General features: G+C 38.3%; 1 protein-coding gene across 3 annotated transcripts in view; it reads left to right on the top strand.

Annotated features, from left to right (window-relative positions):
* ICA1 (islet cell autoantigen 1) overlaps positions 1-24,483 on the top strand; it is a 74,155-nt gene that overhangs the window by 18,737 nt on the left and 30,935 nt on the right. For all 3 annotated transcript variants that reach the window (XM_037383121.1, XM_037383120.1, XM_037383119.1), the window contains exons 5-6: positions 1,273-1,396; positions 3,719-3,917. In XM_037383121.1, the coding sequence (XP_037239018.1) occupies positions 1,273-1,396; positions 3,719-3,917 (323 nt within the window). The remainder of the gene's footprint in view (positions 1-1,272; positions 1,397-3,718; positions 3,918-24,483) is intronic.

Here is a 24,483-nt window from a genome sequence, read left to right as displayed (position 1 = left end):
GAGACAGAGACCTCATTTGGGAAGTTTCAAACAGCAGGTTGTATTAAATGACCTCTAAATGTTCTCTGCAATCAGTACTGTTTGATTCTCTGCCCCTGTGATTTCTGGCCTGGAAAAGAGAATCCAGCTTTGGAGACATCTTTCAATTTCCTTTTGTTAAATGTTGCCCATATTTTCTCAAGTGTTTCCTTTTTCTCTTGCCTGTCCAAAGAAAGGCAGAGAGAACGTTTCAGGATCTGGAGGTGAAATTAGAATACAGAGTAGTAGTGTATTGAGTTCAAGAAGTGTTTCAGAATAGCAGGTGAGATCTCCAACACAGACATGCATGAGGCACGTTCTACCAGAGTACGTTATGAGTCTGCATTGGATTTCACTGTCAACATTTGGAAAAGTAACAAGAGGACTTCACGAGATCTTCTGTCATTGTGTTAGGCCATTCTCCCTATTGATAATGGGAAGAAATTGGTACTATAGGAGACAACTGCTTTGGAAGACTAATAGATAAGGCCATAATGAAATGTTTTTATAAGGATGTGAGAATGTGAAGACCCATGGTCTCAGTTTGGAAGTAGTCAACAATTCAATGTAAACCTACTTTGTTATTTTTCTTCATCTTTTTGTTTAGAACACAGTCAGTTGATTTGAAATAGAAATATTTTGGATATTTGAGATATAAATTAAAAAACAGTGTTTTAATTGTGTAGAATGTTAAAGTTGTAAAATAATCTTGCAAAGTTATTTGAAAATGTTCTTTAAAATGAAGTACTGGATTTTTCATATGAAAAATTAATTTCTGTAGTCAAGCATGAGACATGGAGAGCGAGAGAGAAGCAAATGAATGAGCTTTGGGTAGTATAACTCAGGATTAGCTTCAGCTGAAGCATGCTACCAAAGATCAGCTGAGGAAGTCCAGGTGGTAAAACAGGATCAAAAAAAGCAACCAAACAAAACCAACCCAAGACTGTGATACTATAATCAAGATCAGGCCCTTTGTGTGATCTAACCAACCTCATTCTTCTGTTCAAGAAATAAATAGCATGTTTCTCCTGTCTTCAGACACTGAAGTTTTGTGATTCTTGCTAAGTATATCAACAAAAGTCTCAAGTGCATTGGATCTTCTGTTTACTAAATGCAGAAATTCCCTGAAATTATTTATTTTTGCTGTGCTGCTTGGATTTAGAGTGACTTAACATATTTGATGTTAGGCCAGTTTTAAAGCTGTTAGGAACCTATTAAATAACAGGTTTGCCCACTCATTTGTTTTTTTGTTAGTTCTGTCTCAGGAAGAAAATGAATTGGGGAAATTTCTTCGATCGCAAGGTTCTCAGGATAAAACAAGAGCAGGAAAAATGATGCAAGCCACAGGAAAGGCCCTCTGCTTTTCTTCCCAGCAAAGGTATATGTGTCAGAATTACTGCCTGATTTACAAAGTATGTGAGGTAGTGGTAGTTGATTCACAGTTGTCACGATTTTGCCATTTGAAATTTGTGAGGAGCCGAATAATAGGAAAGTTACTATAGCAGGTTTAGTCAATAATATAGGCAATGTTACTGGCTTGTTCTGTGTAGTTTTGCCTGGTCCTGTTTTTTGTCTTATGGACCTGCTATGTCTGTGTAACTCTGTGTCCCCCACCTGTGGCTGGTTCCGCTCAGCAGTTCTAAAGCTGTAAAGGTGCATCTGCACGGCCTCTGTAGCAGTGAGGTTATAAAGCAGCAGTTAGGTCCCTCTCCTGGTTGGTGGCACTTCTCACTCTGCAGAGAAATGTTGCAGCAGGCTCATTGTGGAGGTGTCTGGGTCCTGGGAAGGACAGGTAAACAGGTATTTTTCTGGGCCATGAAGTCTCATACCTTGAGTAGAAGGAGGAGAAAGGAGAGGTCTGAATGCCTTTTTCTACTTCATCCTGACACCATTGGAGTCCCTCAGGACAAGATCCTAGATCCCCACTGAGCACAGTGGGTAGGAGCAAATCAGTAAAAGATAAGGACTCCGGAGGGACCCACATACACACAAACACATACTGTTATCCAGAGCTTTTGACTTCTCACTGTGACCCTGTGTTTGCTCAAAGAGTTTAAAAGTAACAGTACATGATGGCATTAAGGTATTATGATGCTTTTTTTTAAACAATTTTTTGACTATGAAAGTTCAAAATTCACCATCATTTGCAATGGAAAATTATATTCCATGATGTTTTGCAGGATTTTTTGAGGGGGGGTTAACTATTGTGATACTTTCCAGCTTTAGCTTAATAGCTGTTTGGCTCAAAATAAAACATTGCATACAGAGCACTAGAACTTCATATGTTTATCTTGGGCTAGAGTCTGATCATTAGCACATCCAGTAACAGCCATGAGTGGGATCTTTAAAATACATGTAAGGCACCTTTGAGCAAAAGCAGTGATGGTTTGCTTCTTTATAAAGCTTAACTGTTCATAGAAATCCCAGTGTATGACGTGCCTACGTAAAGCCAGTTTTCCTTTGAATGACTGGGTATTTGTAGGATGAGAAAACATGGGGGCGGAGCCACTAAGAAGTTCACATTTTATTATATCTCTTAACACATGTTTAAGGCATCTTTTTACATAAACTCACCTAAAAATAAAACTGATTGTTTGTCTCTCTTGAGCCATTCTCAAGCTCATGTTGAAACTGGGACTGCTTTTATTTGCATTGCATGCCGATAGCTAGCTCAGTAGTTGGAGATCATGAAGACACAATTTGCTAGTTACTGGAGCTGAAATTAGAAATTCTTTTATGCTTAGGAAGACCCCAAGTAGCACACTAAACTAATTCTACACTGATATGGAACTGATTGAACCCATTCCAGTGAGGTGGCTGCTGGCAACCAAGAGGAAAGTAGAAGCAGCAGGAGGAAGCAAAGCAAAAGTTGCAGTAATTCCGTCTAGTTTTGAGATCCCATTAGCAACTGAAGTGATGACATAGGGAAGACAACAGTGTCCCCTACTGCTTTTCCAAAGTGTAGTTGCTGGAAGAAACATATAAGAAAATGCCTAAGTCCTTCCAAAAGACAGATGTCCTTCAAAGAAATTGTTCAGGTTCCTAAAAAACCCAAACCAAACAAAAAAAAAACCCCAAACACCCCCCCCCCCAACAAAACAAAACAAAACCACAAAAAAAACAAACAAAAAAAACCCCAAATAAAACGAGGGAGGAGAAGGAAGAAAAATCAGATAATTATCTACTTGACAGGTGACTTCTTTTGTTTACATTTAAAGATTGAAAGGCTAATGGAAGTGCTTATTGTGATGCTTAACATGACAATCCTGATACATCTGTGATACGTATCCACTAATAAATCACCTCAGATACATTTTTTTTTTTTTTTTTTTTTTAGAGTTGTTAAATGTAACTTGTGAAGAGGAGTGGTAATAGCATACGTAGGAGCAGCTTGGCAAACTAGAATACATATATGCATTAGGAAAGGTTCCTTTTTCACTTGCATGTGTAAGTGAAAGGTCACTACTTGAACAGGAAGGTTCCAAACACAGTATTCAAGCAAAATCACACCATTCATGTGTACCCCCAACCAAGCTGTAGAGCCATCTGAACATACACTAGCACTTAAGTGAACTGTTTTGGCTGTGTATGTTTTTTTCATTGCTGGTAAAGTGTCAGTAGTTGTATTAATCCATCTGCCATTGTGGAACAATTTCTTTAACATGTTCCTCTCCTTCCTTTCCTTCATGCCTTTCCCCAGGTTAGCACTACGTACTCCTTTGAGTAGATTATATCAAGAAGTGGAGACTTTCAGATATAGGGCCATCTCAGACACATGGCTGACAGTAAACCGAATGGAACAGTATCGGACTGAATACAGAGGAGCTCTACTCTGGATGAAAGATGTGTCTCAGGAGCTGGATCCAGATCTTTATAAGCAGATGGAAAAGTTCAGGAAGGTATGAAGTTTCCTGTAGCATCCTAGAAGGGGATGCCTGATGAATGACAATGAAGCATGGTTTCAGTTCTTCTGAGGAAGGCATAATTCAGCAGCACTAAGGATGCCATTTATCGTAACTAATCTTTTCTGTGTGACAGAAGTCCAGTTAATCTGATATGGAATACAGTATCCCTCACAGAGTTGCTGAAAGGAAAGATACAGTAGTAGGAAACAGCTTTTTCCAGTAGTCAACTTCAACCTAAATCTTTATAATTTAAATAATATATATTTTTAAAGAAGGTTATCTATTTTTAAATACTTAGCTGCAATACCTGAGTGACTAATGGAAGAAGATACGTGTGCTGCCAGCTGGGGAAGGGAAAACTGTTTTTTGCAACTGAAAAGTACAGAATAACAGAAATACTATAATATCTGCTGCTAAACTTTTGGGTGTAGTTAAAGAGCAACATCTACAGAATTGGCTGTTGTTGGTTTTAGGGGAGGAGCTGCAAATGTGGAATTTGTTTTTAAGTTCGTCGTGCAGTTCAAGCATGACTCTTAGGCAGCTGCTAAACACTAAAACTGCTAAGAATGCATTCTCCATAAATCATCTTCATTCAGTATCACTCAAGTTTGCTAAACTCCTCCCCTCCCAAAGGGCTTCCAAAAATCACAAGTCTTAGGTGGTAGTTGCAGGTTTGCTACCAGGTGCAAGTATAGAATTTATTTGGACTGACCTGCCCTAGTCAGTTCAGGAATGCTCATGAGAAATTCACATTTGCTAGTGAGACACTAGAGCTGATTTTGTTAAAAAGACTGTAATGTTCACATTTTGCTGTTCATACATCTTGATTATTAGGAGCAGTTAGGATCCTAGGTATAAAATGCTGGCTTGTGCTTGGAGTAAAGGCAGTAAAAAAAATGTACTGGAAGTGTGTGATAATTGAAAGCAGAGGCCTAATAATAGAAATAGTATTAAAGTGTATATATGCATGTGGCTCAGAGATGGGTAGTGTACAAAAGAGAAAACCCTGTTCATTAATGGTTTAAGCAGCCTGTAGCTGAAAGTGTTTGGAGATGAAAGATGCTTAATTTGGGATTTTAAAAGCTTGAATAAACCATCCTAACGGGAAATGGCTGGCATGCATCTAGGCTTCGCCATTTTTTGTAAACTGAAGTGGTGACAATAGCAATTAAGGAAGGGATGGAAAAATGAAACTCCAGCTAGTCATCTAATCTTTATTTAATGCTTCAGTACAGGATATTCCTGTAAGTCTTGTGGCACCAGACATATATTTTATTATGCCTTGTGGGAAATGTTCATAATGGCATGTTCTTGCAGGTAAAGTAATTGGTATGGTCTTGGCCTCAGCCAATTGCTTATGTATGTTTGATTTATTAGAAAAACACTTAAAAAATGTAATGTTAGAGTGAATAAAGCAGTACTAGTAATGGTCATACAAAACTGATTTATAGCTTTCTTGCAAAACAAATGCTATGGAAGGTATAAATTATATAAATGGCAAAGTAATTAAAATAACGTATGCTTTGTACAGTGAGCTGCTGTAATTGTTAGATGTGAATTTTTGGCCATCTTGGATTGCTGTGCTTCAAGGTCAACAAAACCAAGATTTTTTTAAAAACTTTTTTTTAAAGGTCTCTCAAAACTTAGTAGTAAAACTGGAAATACTAATTATTTTGGATTATTTCTAGGTCTGAAATGAGTTATATTCTGACATAAAGAAATAACGAATGTAGATTCTAAAATTCTGTACTGTTACCTCAGTTTAAAAAAAGTAAAAATTGGAGAAAGTCTGTTTTTTGAACGGTTTTTGAACCGTTCTTTCTTTGGACTGGCTGTCAAGTGAAAACATTTCAGATCACACCGTAATGCAGAGAACAAAAAGCTCTAAATGTTGTAGCAAACAAAGTAAAGAAATGCCCTTGGTATACGCTTCCCTACATATCCCATCTGTGCAACAGGCATATCAAACTAGTCTTTGAAGATTTTAACACTTGCAGCAAGTAAACTTTTTTTCATTTGGAAAAAAACCCCACCCCACAACATTACAAAAATAAAATCCTCAAGCATAATGTACGTAGATAGCTGCTGCTGAGCAAGGCACAACAGTTTGTTTTTAGTGCTTTACAAATGTAGTGGGCAAACAAAACTAATGGTGGACACATAGTCCTAAATAAGTAAAGGAGTTTTATTGTCTTTGTGTTCTATCCTTTCGTGCAGATCTTAATCATGCCATAGTGTGGCAGTGTAATGCTGGGTTTTTAGGGCTTTTTTTGGATCTGTAAGAACAATTTAAGAAGTCCTGCTAGTTTTGTGTTGACAAAAAGATGTAATTACTAGTGTAAGGTTTTTGGTTATAAAATAGTGTTTGATCTGATGCTGCATATCTAGTAATACACTGGCAAGTAGTTAATGAAGCTGATCCTCTTGGAGCACTTGAAAGAAAGTTTTCTTCATTCTTCTACTTGTAAAAATCCTAACTATTACTTTAGTTAACATCTTTTTTATTTCGAGTAAAATGTGCTGGTTTAGTGATCTTTAATGCACCTGGTGCATCAGCAGTATTTATATCACTTGGCTATAGGACTTTTTCAAGTATGTAGCCTTTTATAATGTAATCCTAAATGTATCTCTATGTATACAGATATGGTATTTGTTTTTGGAGACCAAAGCTAAAACAATCCAGATGGGTTTTTCATACCTTCCCTCAGAATAACTCAGGCTAAAAGATCAATGGTTAAGTCAGTATTTTCAGAGCTGATAAAATCTGAGTTAAAACATTGGCATTTTTGTAGCTCGCTTTCAGAACAGTGAGGTACTTGAAAGAATTTTCTAATGCTGTTTTCAAGGCATCAGTCTAAATATGCAAGCCCCAGAGCACTGCAGAACAGCCTTTTTACATTGTTTGAAGATATCCATGTGATTGTAGCTACTTGAGTCAAACCAAGGAAACAGGTGAAGTATTTGCTTTTCCCTGCAGAGTTCTATAAATGCTATGTAGCTTCATTCTTTTTTTTCCTTTTTTTTTTTTTTTTTTGCTGTTAATGGGTTTTATGCACACTCCAGTGCTGTTCTAGATATAGAGGTCTTCCACCCCAAGTTTTGAGTTTGAAGTGTTTGCTTGAGAGAATCTAAATAGTACCTTGGCAATGCTGTGATATTGAAAAGAATTTGAATGAGTTAATACCCCTTTACCAAATTGTTCACCACTGATGAGGTTTTTAAGGTTCTTGAATCCAAGGTGTTTTATCTGTCTGGTGACTGTACACTACAGCATGAGCTCTGCCGTGATGTAAAAATATAGAGCAAATCACCTAAGTGCTGATAGACCCCCAGTGTCCTGCCTCCAGCTCCGAAAAAATTAAGGTGTTCTATGCATTTCCTGAGAAGGGACATGCCAATATGCAGAGTGATATGCTATGATACGAGGCAACAGCCTCCCAGTGCAGCTTACAGGAACACTGAAGAGACTCTGCTGTTCAGTTTTACTTAGCTATCTCAGATGCCTATGCAGTGCAATGTAGACTTTCTCATCAAATCTAGACGTTACAGTGCTACTGCTAACATGTAAAAAATGGGAACTGAAAAAATTATCATGCTGACCTTTAGGTTAACTAAGAAAAATTACGTCTGTGACATGGCAGGATATATATCTTGCTACAATGATAGAGCAAATTAATCCTTTCTGTATTTGTTTTTTGCTTCTGTCATTCTTCTGCTCCTCTGCTTCCCCTTCCGAGGCTTGAACCAAAGCTGGAGTATCTTTGTAAATACCCAGTGGCAGTGATGTGATATGTGAGACAAGCTGCGCTGCAGCAGTGTACTCAGAACTGGTTACCTGGAGGGTTGGGCTCTCTTTCTCCCTGTTGTCTAGTCATCTCTGCTTTGCCAAAGCTTCTTTCCTAGGAGTTCTGCTTCGGTATGAACCAAACAAAGCTCAGATGGGACAAAAAATAGGTTGAAGCTGTGTAATTGTAAGGAATGATGCATGGGCTGGTTGCAGCAGAGCTTTCTAAATGCTTTGAGATTGAACTGCTTGGCGTACGGTGTGTCCTGTATCTGTCTCTGTGGTACTTGGATATTACAGTAATAAATATCTGAGTTTGTAAACAGTGTGCATTAGATAGGGTACTGTCTGGAAAGAGTTGGGTTACGATCAATATATTTGCGTGGGATCTGTGAGGGGAAGAAGTAGCATGGTTTGTGCTGGGCCTTCTTCTTGAAAATTAGAAAGCCCCTACTCCACAGTGCAGGGCCCTGAACTACCTTAGTGGTGTTAAGGAAGGTAGAATAGATCGTACCACAGAGAAGAATTGTTGGAATATTCCTGACAATATCCTAAATGATTATAGGACCCTTAATGCCTAGCTGTTACTTTGCATGCAGCTGTCAAGAAACTTGCAAGCTTGCAGCTGAGTTGTTTCGGCAGTTTACTTCAAGTTCTTCCTGGTTGTAGCACACTATATACTTGAAACAAAATTATTGCCCTTAAGTGGCATTTTAAAGATAAATCTGGCAAGAGAAAAAGAAAAGCAGTGAGAAAAAAACAACTTCAACAAGAAGAACTCATAAAAATAGCTTAAACTATTGTTTTTATAAATGTCCTAACATAGGGAGTGTCTGATCTATGCAAGTTCTCTGTTAAGTATCTTTTATGAAATAAAAGTTAAAGCTTTTGTGGACAGCTGGGGAATAATGAAGATCTAAGTAAATCCATTGATTAAAAGGTCACAAGGGAAACACTGAAGTGTATGTATTCATTGTAAAGATCTCCGCAAGCATGGGTAAGATATATCTGCTGCAGCCTTACAGGTAATGCTGGGGAGCTACATCCCTGTTCCCTTGCTGTCCCCTTGCTGTCCCCTTGCCTGCTTGCAGTGCCTGGTATGAGTGTATTTTGGCTTATGTGATGATGCAAGGGGCTGCAACATGCTACAGCATCATCTGCTACTCACCTATTCATTAACATCAACTGCAAACAGCCCTGCAAACATGGAGGCACTGTGGAAATGTGTTGGAGCTTTTTTTGTTTGTTTTTTGTTTTGTGTTTGTTTGGTTTTATTCTCTGTTACATTTGAAAACTCTTGGAGAGCTGAGAAAATACAAAAGCCTGAGGAAGGAGAAGAAACAAATACGATGTTGATCTTTGACTTAAGAACAGACTTGGTAGTTGCCATCCTTGTAAACTTAATTTCAGTTCCTGTTAAAAAAAAAAAGAAAATTAAATCCACAGGCATTTAGAGTCTAACAAACTGAAAAGTAAGTAAACAACACAGCTTTATAAATAACATCACAGATTCTTTTTATTATTTTCCATTTTTTATCAAAGTGTTATATTAGTAGGAAGAAACTGCAAATCTGGATTGTTGCAGTGCCTTATGAGCAATTACTGGAAAAATGTATTTAACTTTGCTAGAAAAATAAGATTTCTCAGGAGCTGAGAGTTGAGAATACTGGCTGAGGGACACTAAACAGAGTTTCAGAGGATCATACAATATAAAGATGGAAAATACCTTAAAGATCAACTAAACTCTTTTCCTGCCAGGGCAAAATTGTGCATTTGTAGAATATTTTCCAAGTGTTTTTCTACATCTAATAAATACAATTCAGTTGAGCATAACACTCTTAGAAGTTTTGTGGATATTGGTGATGTTCTAGTTCAATTATTAAAAAATCAACTAAAAGAAAATGTGCTAATGATAATTACATCTGCAGACAATATTGAGCTGGAAAGTTTTTTGGTTTTTCAAGCAGGAAGCTGTACCAAAGAATAATTCTGTTGGCCATTGCAGTCACAGTGGTGTAATCAATAGACTCTCAGCTGCCATAGTTACAAATAGCAGTGTAAGTGATCGATGTTAGAGCCAGCTATGGTAGTCACTGTTTACCAACTTTGGTTTTTAAAAAATTAAAAAAAAAAAAAGTCATGGAGAGCAGTTGTGTCTGTTTCTTTTTAGGTGATACTTCCACATTAAATTCCGGCATTAACCTCATCTGGAAAACTTAAAGCATGTTTGCCTTTAGGTGGCAAAAATGTGGGCCTTTGCATGTGAGAGAGCAGATGATTGTTGTGCTCAGGAAATGTCAGAAAGATTTGAGTAGCGTTAGTAGACCACACAGTTAGATATGTGTGGCACTATAATGTGAAAAATAATGCTGCCTTTCCTAATACCTGTTAGGAACGTGAGATGGTAAAATCTATCACTTTGATAGTCTGTCGCTCTTAGTTCAAAATCTTCCCTTAAAAAAAAAAAAAAAAAAAAAAGCTACCCCCACCCCCCAGTCTGTTTGCTGATTTGGGTTGCTGCTGCGTAGTAGATGAATAGGTGAGATTCCAGGATATCCAAGATCTCGCTGGATCTTTCACTGCAAGATAGCTGCATACTCTAAAATTAGTAAGGTGGTGTCATACTGTACTCGAGATCCACATCTTAGTGTAGCAATGTGGTGTAAAGAGATAACAACATGCTCTTACAATATGATGATAAGCAACACCTACACGTATCGCTTCTTGTGACATGCCTGTGCCACCAAGAACATGTTTGATTTCATTCTGTTAGGGAATAGCAGTAAGAATGTTATTTTGTAATGGTTTTTATAATATGAAAGTATATAGGGTTGGCAATGTTAAATTTAATGACTTATTTAGCAATTACGATAGCGAACATGAAAAAGTGGTCTTTATACACAACTGTAGTTTTTGCTTTGTCATTATTGTCTCTCCTTGGAAAAGCAAATGGAGTTTCAGTGCTGAGCATGTTTTCTCTGTGCAGTTTCACTGTAGTGCTTTTTCCAGGTTCTCCAATGTCAAATTTGGTAACACTAAGTGGAAAAACCAAAACATTCCAAGGTACTATACATGCAAAATGCTCAAGCATTTTAAGGCAGTTGTGAAAGATGCACCTTTTTTGAAAACATGACCTTAGGTAGAAATGTTCTTCACAGTGTAGACATTTTATAGACTTTAATTACTATTTCAAGTACCATTTGTAAGAATCGGGGTAGACAATAAGAATCGATGATTTTCTGAAGCCATTTCATGTATATTAAATATCACTGATGATTGTTGCTGCGTTAAAAGCAAAGTAACAATGTGTGATGGAGATGCCCTTTTAAAAGCATAATAAGAGTATGCCACTTAAAAATAGAAACAGGCTTCTTGGAACAGCTTACATCATCTTAAGAGGTATTGCTTGTAGATCATAGTTGCTTTCACAGGTTGATGTTTGCCCTTGAGAGGCAGTTCATCATCTGTTCAGGTTTTTTTAAGGAAAGAGTCTGAGGTGAGACTTAGCAAAATGGCTGTAGGGTAGAATAAAATGAAGTGCTAGACTATGGATACAATGCATCTTCTAACCATGTAACCTAGCTGAAATAAAAAAAAGGTATAGTCAGTGGTTTAATTGTGCATTTTCAGACTTGTATTTATTTAAAGAAAAGTCAGGCAGACATATCCTAAAAATGTCTGTTTACATAAGTAGCAGAACTTGTAATGTTTCAACAGGATACAACAATATATATTCTAAAAAATCAGTGATTTAAATCAATAGTAATGTTAAGTCCAACTTTAATGTAACAGTTATTAGCCCCAGCATTAAAAAGGCACTCTCAAACATGATGTGACAAAAATCAAGCTCCAAGAATTTTTCTCGTGTCTAATTACAGAAATATGTAAGCATTAAATGTAATACTGATTATTATTTTTTTAAAAAAAGAAAGGAACAACTGAACAGTTTTCACTTAATTATTCTGCTGTGGTTTAGTCTTAGAATGAAAAGATGATTGCCTAGACAGTTTCTGTTGCTCACATGAAACCTGCAAACTGGTCTGTGTGGGCAAAGCCCTTACCCCATGTGGATCATTATGTGAATTCAGAACCTAAATGAAGTGTAAAAATGTAAACAGAGGAGGTTGTGAAAGGAGAAATGAGATTTGGAAAATTCCCTTAGCCTTAATAATCTGAAAAAGCTAGGAGGATAGCTAAAGAAATATTTTTTAAAAATAAATGAAATACAGATGTGACTGAACTGAGAGAATTCTGCAGGAGAGAAGAATAAACAGGAAGGGAAATACAGCTGTTGGGAAAAACATTGTTTACACAAGAGAACCAAGTTTTTCTATGGTCACCACTGCCCAGGAATTCTTCTTACACTTTCCTAAAATGCCTGGGCACATACATAATGTAGTCCATCTGCTTTTACTTCATAAGGCTTTTGCCGTTCAGTTATATGCTGCGTAGGCTCTGAATGATTACAAAGATACTATGCTAGATTTTTCTCTTTCAGATAATGAAACCAAATTGAAGATAGGATTAAAAAAAAAGCCAACAAACAAAAGGTACTGTTCTAAGCAGAAAAATGACTACTATGCCATTTCATCTCTGTTTTAGGGATGTTCTGTCTGAACCCTGTTTAGGATTGAAATTTTGTTTCTTGTGTAATAGCACAGTATGAAGTCTGAAGAGCATTACAGAAAGATTTGGGTGGGTGGTTGTTGGGTTTTTTTTTTACAATTACAATCTTTCTGAGTTTGTATCTGGACAAAATATAATTAGTTTTGAGGGAAACAAGGCATACTTACTGATGTATTAAATGCCAACCAGGAGCAGCAATAATAATGCACGGGATTATGTGCAGCACACATTGTGTTACAAATTAATCATGATTATTAGTAGAATGACATTTCACATTCTGTGCTGAAAGAGGTTGAATAGAAAACAAGTCCCAAAACCACAACTTATAATACATAACTTATATATAAGATATATAACTTACATATGTAACTGCATTAGCGCTGTAGACAGTGACTTTGCACTCAGGAGAGTGAGAACATCTGGAGACAAAATACAAAAGGCAACTTGGTTGTCACAGTGATCTAGTTAAAGGTATCTTTCTTGGAGTGTTGGTGTCACATCCAGCCAGGATTTGCAACGTATCTTTCAGTGGCATTCCTTGGCACTTTGTACATTTGCCTATCCCACCACACTCTGCAATGGCCAAGAGGATCTTGCAGGCCAGTTTACTGATTTATGATGCTTTCACTGGGGAAAAGGTTACTGCACCTGAACTTGAGCTTTTCATACAATATTTCCAGGTTTTGGATGCAAAGAAATGAAAAAACATAAATGACATTTTCTAACTATGAGGACAGTGCACCTAAAGGAGTCAAGAAGACCTCCGAAATGTCTTCAGTAGATGAGATAAACTGAACTGTGCAATTACTAGATGCATAAAATCTTGGGCATAGTAGAGAGACTCGTTTTATGCTATATTACAGTTTTCTTTACATTGCCCCTCTGGTCTTCCAGTGTTCAAAGGTAGTAATTACCTGTCTCCATTTCCTGCAGGGGCTGTCTAATTGGTCTCCACTTGCCAGCATCCCCCCCTGCACTATGTGTGCCAGCCATCCTTGGCTCTCAGATTGTCTAATATGATTAACACAGTTGAGTTAATGATAAACTCAGAGCAATTCTCAGCACTTTTAACTCGTAAGTCCAGGTTACCTCTGGTTTAAAGTTCAATATGATCCTGCAGACCTGAAAACTTACTTCTATGCTTTTGCCATTTATTTTGGTAAGCCTGCTTCTTGCTACAAGTATTTCAGTCATTTTTGGCAACTCATAGACTTTCATCTTACTAACAAAATGTGACTCTCTGTTTCCAGACTACATAAAATTCTTTGCATCTGTGCAAAGAACTGCTGGATTTTATCAGCTCCCTTGTATGAGGAGAGGAGATGTTCAGAGTTAAGAGGATCAAACTCTTCCCTAAAGAGAGAATGTATTTTCATGCGTGGAAATGTGCACCCATTTGTAGTTTAGAATAGTATGTGTCCAAGCATGCTGTTGTGGTAATTACTCACAGCTGCAGACTGACGGATGCGTGCTCACTACTAGAACTACATTTGGGGCTCAGTGTAGAAGTCTGTCCCCAAACTCTGAAGTAATGCTATTTAGATGAACATAATTCTGTATGCAATTTAAGAGTCTCCTGGTCACATAAACAGAAAAATCATTGGTGATTATTTTCTCTGTATGTCCTTGCTTCAAGGTCTGTATTAGTGTCAACACGGTTGGGTGGTTGGGTGTTTTTTTTTTCCTTTCAACCTAGTGAAGCACACATCCTGGGTTTGGCTAATACTGAAACTTCTTACCAACAAAGTTGAGGCATGTATCCAGGCTGCTTAAAGTAGAAAAAAGCAGACCTTCAGACAAGGCTAGAAGCTATATATTTATTGACTTCCCTTCATTTAAATTGTCATTTCATGTTTGCTCCCTTTTAAAAATAACTTGCATTTTCATCCAAGCTGTAAAAGCGAATAGAATTACTGTGGTAACCTTTCCATTTTAATAGCTTGAGGAACGTGTTATGTTCTGTGCTGGCTGATAATCAGAGAGTAGCCAGAAGGTGTGAGCTCTGAGGGGCAGAGCTGTTCTCATACACACTTTGTTCCTGTAATGACCCAATGTGAACGAGTTGGAGTACAGACAGCCTCTCCTCCTAGCTCTCTGCTGTCACATACCTATCTGCATGAAAATTCCCTCCTTTGATACAGTTTGAAGTTAAATAGAGTAACTAGAAGTTGTTTGGGTTTATGCTGGAGAAAAGTAGAGGAGAGGCCTCACGCAGCCAGCAGTGGTATCAGCTGGGGTGTAGCTGCTGTCTGCAGCCCTCTGCCCCCTGTACCTGCCTTTGGAGGAGAGCTGTGGCTGGCTGGGTGGAAGCTGCTGAGGTCAGGCCCTACCCTGCATAAGGCATGGACACATTCATTCGGAGCTGATTTCTTTCTGCACAGGCAGGAGATGGGGAAGTTGATAGGTAACATGTAAGGAGCATGGGGTATTTGAACAGTGAGGAAAGATTTTTGGAAAGGAGAAGCGAGGAGTACACATAGCCCTTTTTCCGGGAAAGTGTGTGGCTATGCAGAGATGCTGCTTTTTGGAAAGATGGAGCCTAAATGAAGCTGAGCTGGTGCACAACTCTTTGTGAACACTTACTGCATTTTGATAATAGCATCTATCAATTTAGCTTAAAAATGTATTTTCCTCAGCTTAAATTCAAGTAAACAACTCTTAATTAGATATAAGCCTTGTGTAAACACTCTTAACATCTGTTTAATTCAAAATAATTTTTAAAACAGTTAAGCTGCAGAAGAGTGACATACCTCCTCTGTTCCTAGGCCTGTGAATCTTTTAAGACGGGGTGACTCAGTACCGGTTTCTGGCTTTGCCTGATTTTTATGTTGTGATCTTAATTTCAGTAATGACTTTGAGTGTGGTTTTGAAAAATTGAAGACTGTTGCTGCTTTCAGCTTCTTAAATTTAACAAACTTTGCTTCATTTTGCAGTAAATGGTGGTTGGGGTTTTGAAAGTGATCTGCATCTTATATTTGAGAGTTGGTTGCATCCTGTGTTTGACAGAATTTTTTTTTTTAAAAGCTTATAAATTGTATTTTCTGTGTATATTCTATTTTATACCTTGTTGCCATGAACTCATTGCTGGTAGAGCAATTGGATTAATATTCTGGAACTGCACTGTGCTGCTCTGTTTGTGAAAGCTGTTGTGAGGCTTAAAGATTTTGTTTTCTGATTCTTGGTTGGATGAACTTGCTGGATTGTGCTGAGAAATGTAACTTTGATCAGGGCTGTGTCCAGCTGCTGCATAGGTGGAAAAGATTTTGCAGAGGCTGCTCTCTTACCAAATGGTGTGCTATGATGCTGGAGGGGCAGAAATCAGGAAAGAGGAGGAAAATATCTCCTTAATTCTTGGTAATTCCTTAGAAAAAAAACTTCAGAGGTTTTCTGTGGCTGTTGGGCTGTACCTTTTAACCTGGTGTTTGGTGTGGTTGGTTGGTTGTGTTTTTTTTTCCTGTGAAGGGAATAAATTATTTTTTAATAATGGAGGAGGAAGTGTATTCCTACTGCTGCAGGGCAGCTCTTCAGAAAGTTGTTACTCAACACAGAGAGCAATATTACTTGCCACAGAAAGTTTTCATGTCTCAGAGAAATTTGATTTGGATGTCACAAGACTTCGCTGCTGCAAAGACATGTTTGGATCCAGGTCTTTGCACTACTATGATATTGGTAGCAGGGAGGAAAAGATGTCAAATTCAAGTCAAAAAAGTAAGGCAAGGGAAAAGACACATTCTCTTGAGACACCTTCAATTAGAATACCTTGTTGATTGAATAGCAGGAAAACTTTTGGCATATGAATTTAAAGTATCTTTAATTGATGGGCCTGTTCTGATTAAATATCTAACCCAGCAGTAGGGCTGCTCCAACAATATTTTTAGCAAACTACCTTATTAGAAATAAAAAAAAAAGGGGGGGGGGGGGGGCGGGGAATTAGCTATATATACTTTTTCCCAGAGGATTAATGTAGACAATAACACTGTTCAGTGTATCACTCCCCTCTTAAATATAATGAGTAAAAGTTTCACTCAGCAGACAACCCCTTTAGGACTTGAATGAGGAGAGAGGAGTGTTGCCTGCATGCTTGGGCAATGAATGCCGGAAGATAAGCTAGGCCTGTCCAGGTAGATCCTGTAGGTTTTGGCAATCTGTTTCCAAAATGAAAACCCAAGGTCTTTATATATGTGTGTGTATATATATGTATATATATATGTAATGTAGACTTCTGTACAAGGGGGTACAAAATTTTATGGAAGTAGTGAGATCTGAACTGCTCCTCTGGACTGCAGTTATAAAGAAATGTTGGAGCATCTCAAAATCGCCCCCACCCCTTCTCTAAATGAATCTGTGTGAATGCAAAGCTGTCATACAGTTACAATATGTGAAGCATTTTTACGTGCTTTCTGTTATTCAGGCATGTTTGGGCGTACGCAGTGCTTGAATACACCCTGGCAATTGAAACTGAGCACTTGTATAGTTATAAAATTGTATAACTCAAGGTACTTTTGAATTGTGATAATGGCAAATCTGCTGTTACATGGTGTTATACTACCTTGATGGAAAAGCTCATTTGAAATATCAGTGCTGCCTTAGACCACAAAATAGAATTCTCCCACCATGAGAAGGCACTAAGCCAGTCTGAATCCAGCATAGCAAACTCACAAACCCGCCTTGACCTGCAAACATGCCTGGGGGTTACCTTATTCTTAAGGGTGGACATGTTAGTTTAAACAAAAATCCACTGTCTGCCCATCATCTCTCTTCGCTGGTGACCAGTGCTAGCAACCAGGGACCTTGCATGGAGCAAATACACAGTGGCTTTTTTTTTGTAGCACTGTGAACGGTGGAGGTATCATAAGATAGAGTGTTTGGATTTTGTCTATACAATTGTCTAGTTGCATTTTGAACCAATGTAAATTCTCGCCACCACAACAGATTGCTGTGATCGGAGAGCTGCCCTACTGACAGAGTTGTGTAAAGATCCATGTCCCTGTGTTGTACTCGAATGGCTAGCTTGGTATATGGCCCTCTGTTTTCTGTGTTGGCTGAAGTCTGGTCTTTTACAACTGTTGTATGTGTGGTATGATGGACTTCCATCATACTCCTCCCTAGTCATCTCGCTTTTCTGGGCTGGAAAATCCTAATGTGTCGTTCTTTTTACAGAAACTCATTTACATCTTTGATCAGTCATTTTGTTCTCGCCTGCTTTTTTTTCCCCATTGCTAAGCCTGAACTGATCCACTCTTGCAGATCCAACTTGGCTTTGGGTGGAAGAAAAATATAGAGTGCAAAAAAGTCTTCATGTCACTGTGTAATATTTACAGAATCACATGCATAATATGCGACGAGGTTCTCATTTTTCCCATCCTTAAAGAGACACGAGAGAGTTGAAAAAGGTACATTATAAAACAGCAGGAATAAACACAGGGCTGGGAAGGAAGTGAGGCAGTAGGAAAAAAGAGAGAAAGGACTAAGATAAATGTGTATGTGTTTGCATAAAGGAGAGAGGGAAAGCTACTTGGTAGGATTCAATTTCTGTAGTAGCTGTCATGGAATATATCAGAAGATAGTACAACCAACCTTTGTTTTTTGAAGGGGGGAAGAAAGGAAGAATATGCAAGCCAGCCATAACCTTATATCCTCACAGGGGTCAGAGAACTGTTCACATCTGCTGACTGTCAGTGGTTATGAAGTAAGCAGTTTTGACCATGGCTTACTCATTACTGCCAGGCTGGAGTTACGCGGTGTGTGAGCCAACAGGCTCAAGGCAGTAAAATTTTTACAGGCTGAGTACTGAAAAACTTAAGAGGGAAATGTGGCATAAATGTGACACAAAAAGCAAATTTCATGTTCTGCTGAGTAAAATCCAGAAAGTAGTCATGGTGCCTGTCTACAACCTGGCTGTTTGGTAAATATGATATTTGTATAATATCTTTTAGAAAAAAATCCTCTCTTGGGATTTCAAAATAGCAGTACGTAACACAGCATACCTAACACCTTTTCTTACCTTATATTTTTATATTGCTGTTAAAGGAAAAAACAAAACAAAACAAAAAAAAAAAACCAAAAAAACAAAGAAAAAAAAGAAGAAAAAAAGCAGCATTGTTCATTAAGCACTTTGCTCTTTAATATGGCATTCTCCTAGACCAGGACTATAGACACGGATTTGAAACCAGGAAGAAAAAGGCAGGCATCTGACCTAAAGTACTGAGAGGATAAGGACAGGGCTAGAAATTGGGACAAAGTTACATAGGCAGGAGAAAAAAAGCACGAGTCTCTGTGGTCAAAGAAGAGAACAGAGAATGGAAGTAGTAATTTGTCCGGGATATATTTGTGTCCCAAGCACAATGGCTGCACCTCCAGTGACTGGAGATACAAGTAACGTGACAGTCTGTGTTTGGAGTTCTAGATTAAGGAGCTTTTTTGTATATTTAATCACAATTTCATCTCATTAGTATATTTAATTATTTTGTCCTCCCCAGCACCAAATTGCTAATTGCAGCTCTGCAAATATGTTTGCAAGGTTTCTGCAACAGTTTTTGTGAAGATCTTCTGTAAAGATATAGTTTAGTTGTCAGCCAATGGCAGGAGTCTCTTGATACAGTTTGAGTGAGCACAGATCGCAGTCCACATCTCTGGCTTGAAAAACTAGATTAGGAAGAGTATCAAAAAGTGTAAAATGTAACTTAAGGACTAGGGGAAGTTACTTAAAATGAGGTGTTTCTATGTCAATCTGTCTTGTTTAATAAAGAGTTGGCTTGAACATGGTGTTTAACTTGCTGGGGCTCCTCAATCTGCTGCTTAGGAATTCATCAAGAATCAAAGCTTGAAAACTTATAGTGGATGAATTAAAATGGTAAATAAGGCATGTATTTATATACTTACGATTATTATTAGCAATAAGGATTTTTTTTTTTTTTTCCTGGACATCACTTAGGATAAGATTTATCTAACCTAACTTCAGACATCTGCTGTGTAGATGTCTGCACTTAAACTAATCAATAAGATCTCCCTTTATAGTCCAGTGGAGAGAAACAGGCTCTTTTAGGGTAATATGAACCAAATTCTAGTCTCAGTTGTGTTGGCTTGATCTTCATCCATTAAAACAGATCATAGGGTAACAATGTGGATGTCAGCCCTGAGCTAGGCACACTTACTGTGTCCTTCTGGAAGACATGCCTCAAGGTAAATGCAGGAGTAATGTTTTGTGAGGTTAATCTACTGATTTGTTCTGGCCTTAAACTCTCTAGCCAAATACATGGCAATTGTCTAGGCACACTTTTCTAGCAAACCTGCAAAGCTTCACAAAGCTGGATCAGGTATGAATGACCAAGCAGATAGGAATCCTGCTGTGCACAGGGACAAACTGTGGCAAAACCGGAGCCAAATTAGTGACTACAGTTTTGAAGATTGCTATGGGAATTGTAATGGCTTTTTTCAAAAAACTGCTGAAATGAGCCATATCTGATAAGGACATGTGAAAATCACAGGATCAGAGAAAATATGGGATCATTTCTGGTGCTTCCTGGAGTTCAAAACTTGTTACCTACAGATACCTGAATGTTTCTAATATAGTCTTTTTAACATAATGAAAAAAGTAAATTAAGTATATATTTTTTTTAATTTAAAATAACATAAAAAATATTGGTATTTTATAAAAGTAGTAGTTTAACTAAAACTAATGACTTCTGATGTGTTTTTAAAACTATGACAACTTAATTCAACACAAATACACACAAATGTACTAAGCCCCTGCGAACCTCGTGAAGTTCAGTGAAGCAAAGTGCAAGGTGCTAAACATGGGTCAGGGCAATCCCAAGCACAAATACAGGCTGGGCAGAGAATGGATTGAGAGCAGCCCTGAGGAGAGGGACTTGGGAGTGTCAGTTGACAGGAGGCTCAATGTGACCCGGCAGTGTGTGCCTGCAGCCCAGAGAGCCAAAGGAGTCCTGGGCTGCATCAGGAGAAGCGTGGCTGGCAGGGCAAGGGAGGTGATTCTGCCCCTCTGCTCTGCTCTGGTGAGACCCCACCTGGAGTGCTGCGTTCAGCTCTGGGGCCCCCAACATAAGAAGGACATGGACCTGTTGGAGCAAGTCCAGAGGAGGGCCACAAAGGTGATCAGAGGGCTGGAGCACCTCTCCTGTGCAGACAGGCTGAGGGATTTGGGGTTGTCCAGCCTGGAGAAGAGAAGGCTCCAGGGAGACCTTCTAGCAGCCTTCCAGTACCTAAAGGGGGCCTACAAGAAAGCTGGAGAGGGAATTTTTACAAGGGCATGTGGTGATAGGACAAGTGTAATGGCTTTAAACTAAAAAAGAGGGTAGATTTAGATTAGATACTAGGAAGAAATTCTTTACTGTGAGGGTGGTGAGGCGCTGGAACAGGTTGCCCAGAGGAGTTGTGGATGCCCCATCTGTGGAGGTGTTCAGGGCCAGGCTGGATGGGCCTTTGAGCATCCTGGTCTGGTGGAAGGTGGCCCTCCCCATGCCAGGGGAGTTAGAACTAGATGATCTTTAAGGTCCCTTCCAACCCAAACCGTTCATGATTCCCTATTATATGATTATGTTGTTTTCTAGGTGGATCATTTAAAAGTCATAATTGCTAATAGATTTAAAGTACAGAACATTATCATTCAACCTTTAAAAGATTTTCAGGTTCTTCTGTTCTATGAAGGGAGATGATACTCTAATTATATATATATATATATATATATATGAATGTATGTATTCATAGTTTAGGGTCTAAATAATGCAACTTAGGGAAGTTTCTTCAGTATAACTTCTTGAAAAGCACCTAATCTTTTCCTTTTCAAATTATAATTTATTCAGTGCCTCAGGGCAGTGGGGCATATTAGAGGCAGAAGAAAGAGCTATCAGAGTATGATCACTTCCCTGATGAAAAAACAATTAACCGCCTGGTTTTTCTGCAGCATAGTACAGCATCACAGGCACAGATGGGAACAGAACACATAAACTGTTATTTTATTTCTGTTAATTTCATGGACTTGAGAAATTCTGTTGTTTTATCAGTTGCATGCTACACACTAATTTAGCGCTGTGCATTGTATCGCAGCTATCATGTGTTGGTGTAATGTGTCTACATGAAATTTAGTTCTGTCATATAATCCTTTCCTCGCCTGGTACACAGATATTCTCCTGTCTGTAGCATCTTTAATAGCCCTTCCTGAGGGGGACAGAAGGAAAAGGGAGAGAGGAGTTTTAAATCCTATGGCCTTACCCATGAGAAATCGCAAAAAAAGCCCCCCCACAGAATTTGGAATTTTATGTAGAAGAGTTCAATTTTGTCTTCACACCAGTCAGGATATGTTTATATTTTACTGCAAATCAGTATAACCAGAAAAAAATCCCCCCAAGCCCTTCAAACTCTGTAAATTCTCAGACCAGGAGCACAGCTGAAGGCTGAAGTTTGCTTGAATGTGTTATATCCCAACAGCCAGTGGCAGCTCTAATGCTTTTTAGCTGGTAGGTGTTGCAATAGGAAAGTTTGCAGTAGACCTGGGGGTGGATGCGTGTGCATATATGCCTATAGCGTAACAGAGGTTTAAGAGAACAGCGCCACACAAATGATGGAACGGTTCAGGCTATTCCTGGTTACGTTTACAAGACAGGGATTTTTAGCTGTTTGATTTTGCAAAACAGAACAAGTGGCTGCTGTAATGTTATATAATGTTCTGATGGGGTAGACTCACTATCCTGGGGGCAAGTCACTCACCCCTGTAGGTACACAGTAAGGGCTTGTTTTCCGAGTGCAATACTAATTTAAGACCCCTGTCCTTCAAACACTTGGGCTTGTGCTTAAGTATTCCGTAACTCTGGGGCAGACCTGTAATTTATTTGGTGCATTTTGGTGTTGAGGACAATGAGACCCAGTCTCATTGAAACCTTCAGGAACTGCTGCAATATAAATGTTAAATAATAATGAGTAATGCTATTGAAATCAAAGCGAATAGTCACGTATTTAAATGAAAGTGTGAATTATCATCAGAGGCTATTGTTCTTGTGTGTGAATTAAAACTATTACAGCTGTTATTTTGTCTCCCATTCTGATTGCAGAGGTAGAGGAAGAATCTTGGTTTTGACTAAACTCATTTTTTGAGAAGAAAACTTAAGTTTCAGAAGGATTCTGAATGTAAATTTGAATAGGGTAGGATTGTGGAATAGCAAAAATGTAGCAAGTTTGACAAAGTTTGCGTGAAAGCTGCTGGGTTTGCGGTAATAACATATCAGTTATAATGTGACTTTTTACTAGGATTTTTTTTTCTAGACAACTTCATATTGTAAGGACAGCAAAATACGTGTTGGAATCATGGAGATTTGATTGTTCTGACTAGGAACAAAAATGTTGTGATTAAAGGAAAAAACCTTTTTAACAGCATATGATGATTTTATGGTCATTCTGTTTGTAGACAATTGATACAATTGATGTTTCAGATACTTTTTTGGCAGAGAAACATGATTGTTCTTGGTCCCGGTAAATACAGTGAAATGCTGCTACTGCTGTGCTAATCCGTATTAAGCTGCATTTGCTTCTGATATATTTGCTTCTGCTTTTTTTCCCCTTTTTTTTCCCCCTCTTTTTCTTTTTTTTTTTTTCATTGCTGTACTTTAGCACTCTTCTATTGTTTACATTGAATTCCAGGACTGTTGTGAACATGCTGCAGCCTCCAGTGATAAATCTGAACAGGTGAATTAGATGCTTCAATTAAATCTCAAATCTTTGTGCAATTATGGCAGGTACTTTGCTAGTAGATATTTGCAGTTATTTGAGTAGGTATTGATTTCATTGGATTATGTTGTCTATCACTGTCTCTGTTGAGTATATAGTTTGTTTCTCACTGTGAATGTTGCAGTGACTAGAAAAATGGTCTTTGGTGGCTAAAAGGTCTTTGTGAGGTATCGTGTCTTGTGATAGACTTGCCTTGATCAAGTCTGTATATAATGAGAGTTTTCTACTATTTACGGATACCAAAAAAGTTGTGCTAGTGTCCTTTCCAGAATCTTTATCTCTTACAGTGCAACTAGCCTAATACTCATTCAGCTTTCACTTACCTGCTGTCTTTCCATATGAATTTGCCAATATATTTAAACTACTTCAACACAGGACGTGCATTTTCAACAGTCATTTCAAAGTATTATTTGCTTCTCTGCTGCTGCAGTGACTGGGAATCCGAGCCATAGGTAGCAGCTCCACTCTGCTAGTCTTGCGTAGGAAAAGAAGAAAAAGGCAGTCCGTACGGCAGGTGTACCTGCAGTTTCTCCTCTCCTCACACAGGCATAACTTCTCTTTCGAAGCTGACATATCAGTTGTTCTTTTGTGGCAGAAAGGCAGACAGTACTTTGTTGTAGGAATGGTTTGGGTTGGAAGGGACCTTAGAGATCGTCTACTTCCAGCCCCCCTACTGTGGGCAGGGACACCTTCCACTAGAAGTTGTTTGGTGCTTTCCAGAGTAAGACAGGTAGATGTGCAGTGGTAATTAAGTCCTTTATATGAATTGCAACATGACTGCAAATTTGCTTAATCAAGCTTAATAGGATGAGACGCATGGGGATGCGTGCATGAGCGCAGATGATCATAATTAAGTCCGAAGTGGCAAATTGAAGTAATGTATCATTGGAACTCATTATACACTTTAGGTTATCTAAATTCATATCTCAAGGATAGTTTAATTTCTTGAACAAATCTGATGTGTATCTGCTCAGCTTTAGACCAAAGAAATATTATTTGGGTCTATTATACTGCCCAAGTAGTCTTCCCTTTTAGGTAGGTATTTGTAGCTTTATAAATTTCTTCTCCTAAAATTGATTTTTATCAGTGTTTCTCATCAGATCATAAACAAAGATTTTAATAACCAGGGCTGTAGCAGAAGTATGCTACCTCATCTCTAACCATTGTTCTTATGTGTTACTCCTGCAAGTTGATGGAGGATTGCATTAATAAATGCGATAAATACTATTCCAGCCCAAGGGAACAGTTGGGTTAAAGTATAGTCTGCAAAATCTAGACCATACCAAAGCACACTGAAACCAGGTTTAGTACCGTGCAAGATATTGGAAGTCCTTACATTGCACATGGAAGAATTTAGTTACAGGCATTTTGTATAAAATATTACCTTTTCTGTTCTCTGGCTACCCAACA

Source organism: Falco rusticolus, chromosome 4 (assembly GCF_015220075.1).
Source record: "Falco rusticolus isolate bFalRus1 chromosome 4, bFalRus1.pri, whole genome shotgun sequence".
In the NCBI taxonomy this organism is placed as follows: Eukaryota; Metazoa; Chordata; class Aves; order Falconiformes; family Falconidae; genus Falco; species Falco rusticolus.
Note: the sequence above shows the minus strand (reverse complement) of the source record. Positions and strands in the feature narration are given on the sequence as shown.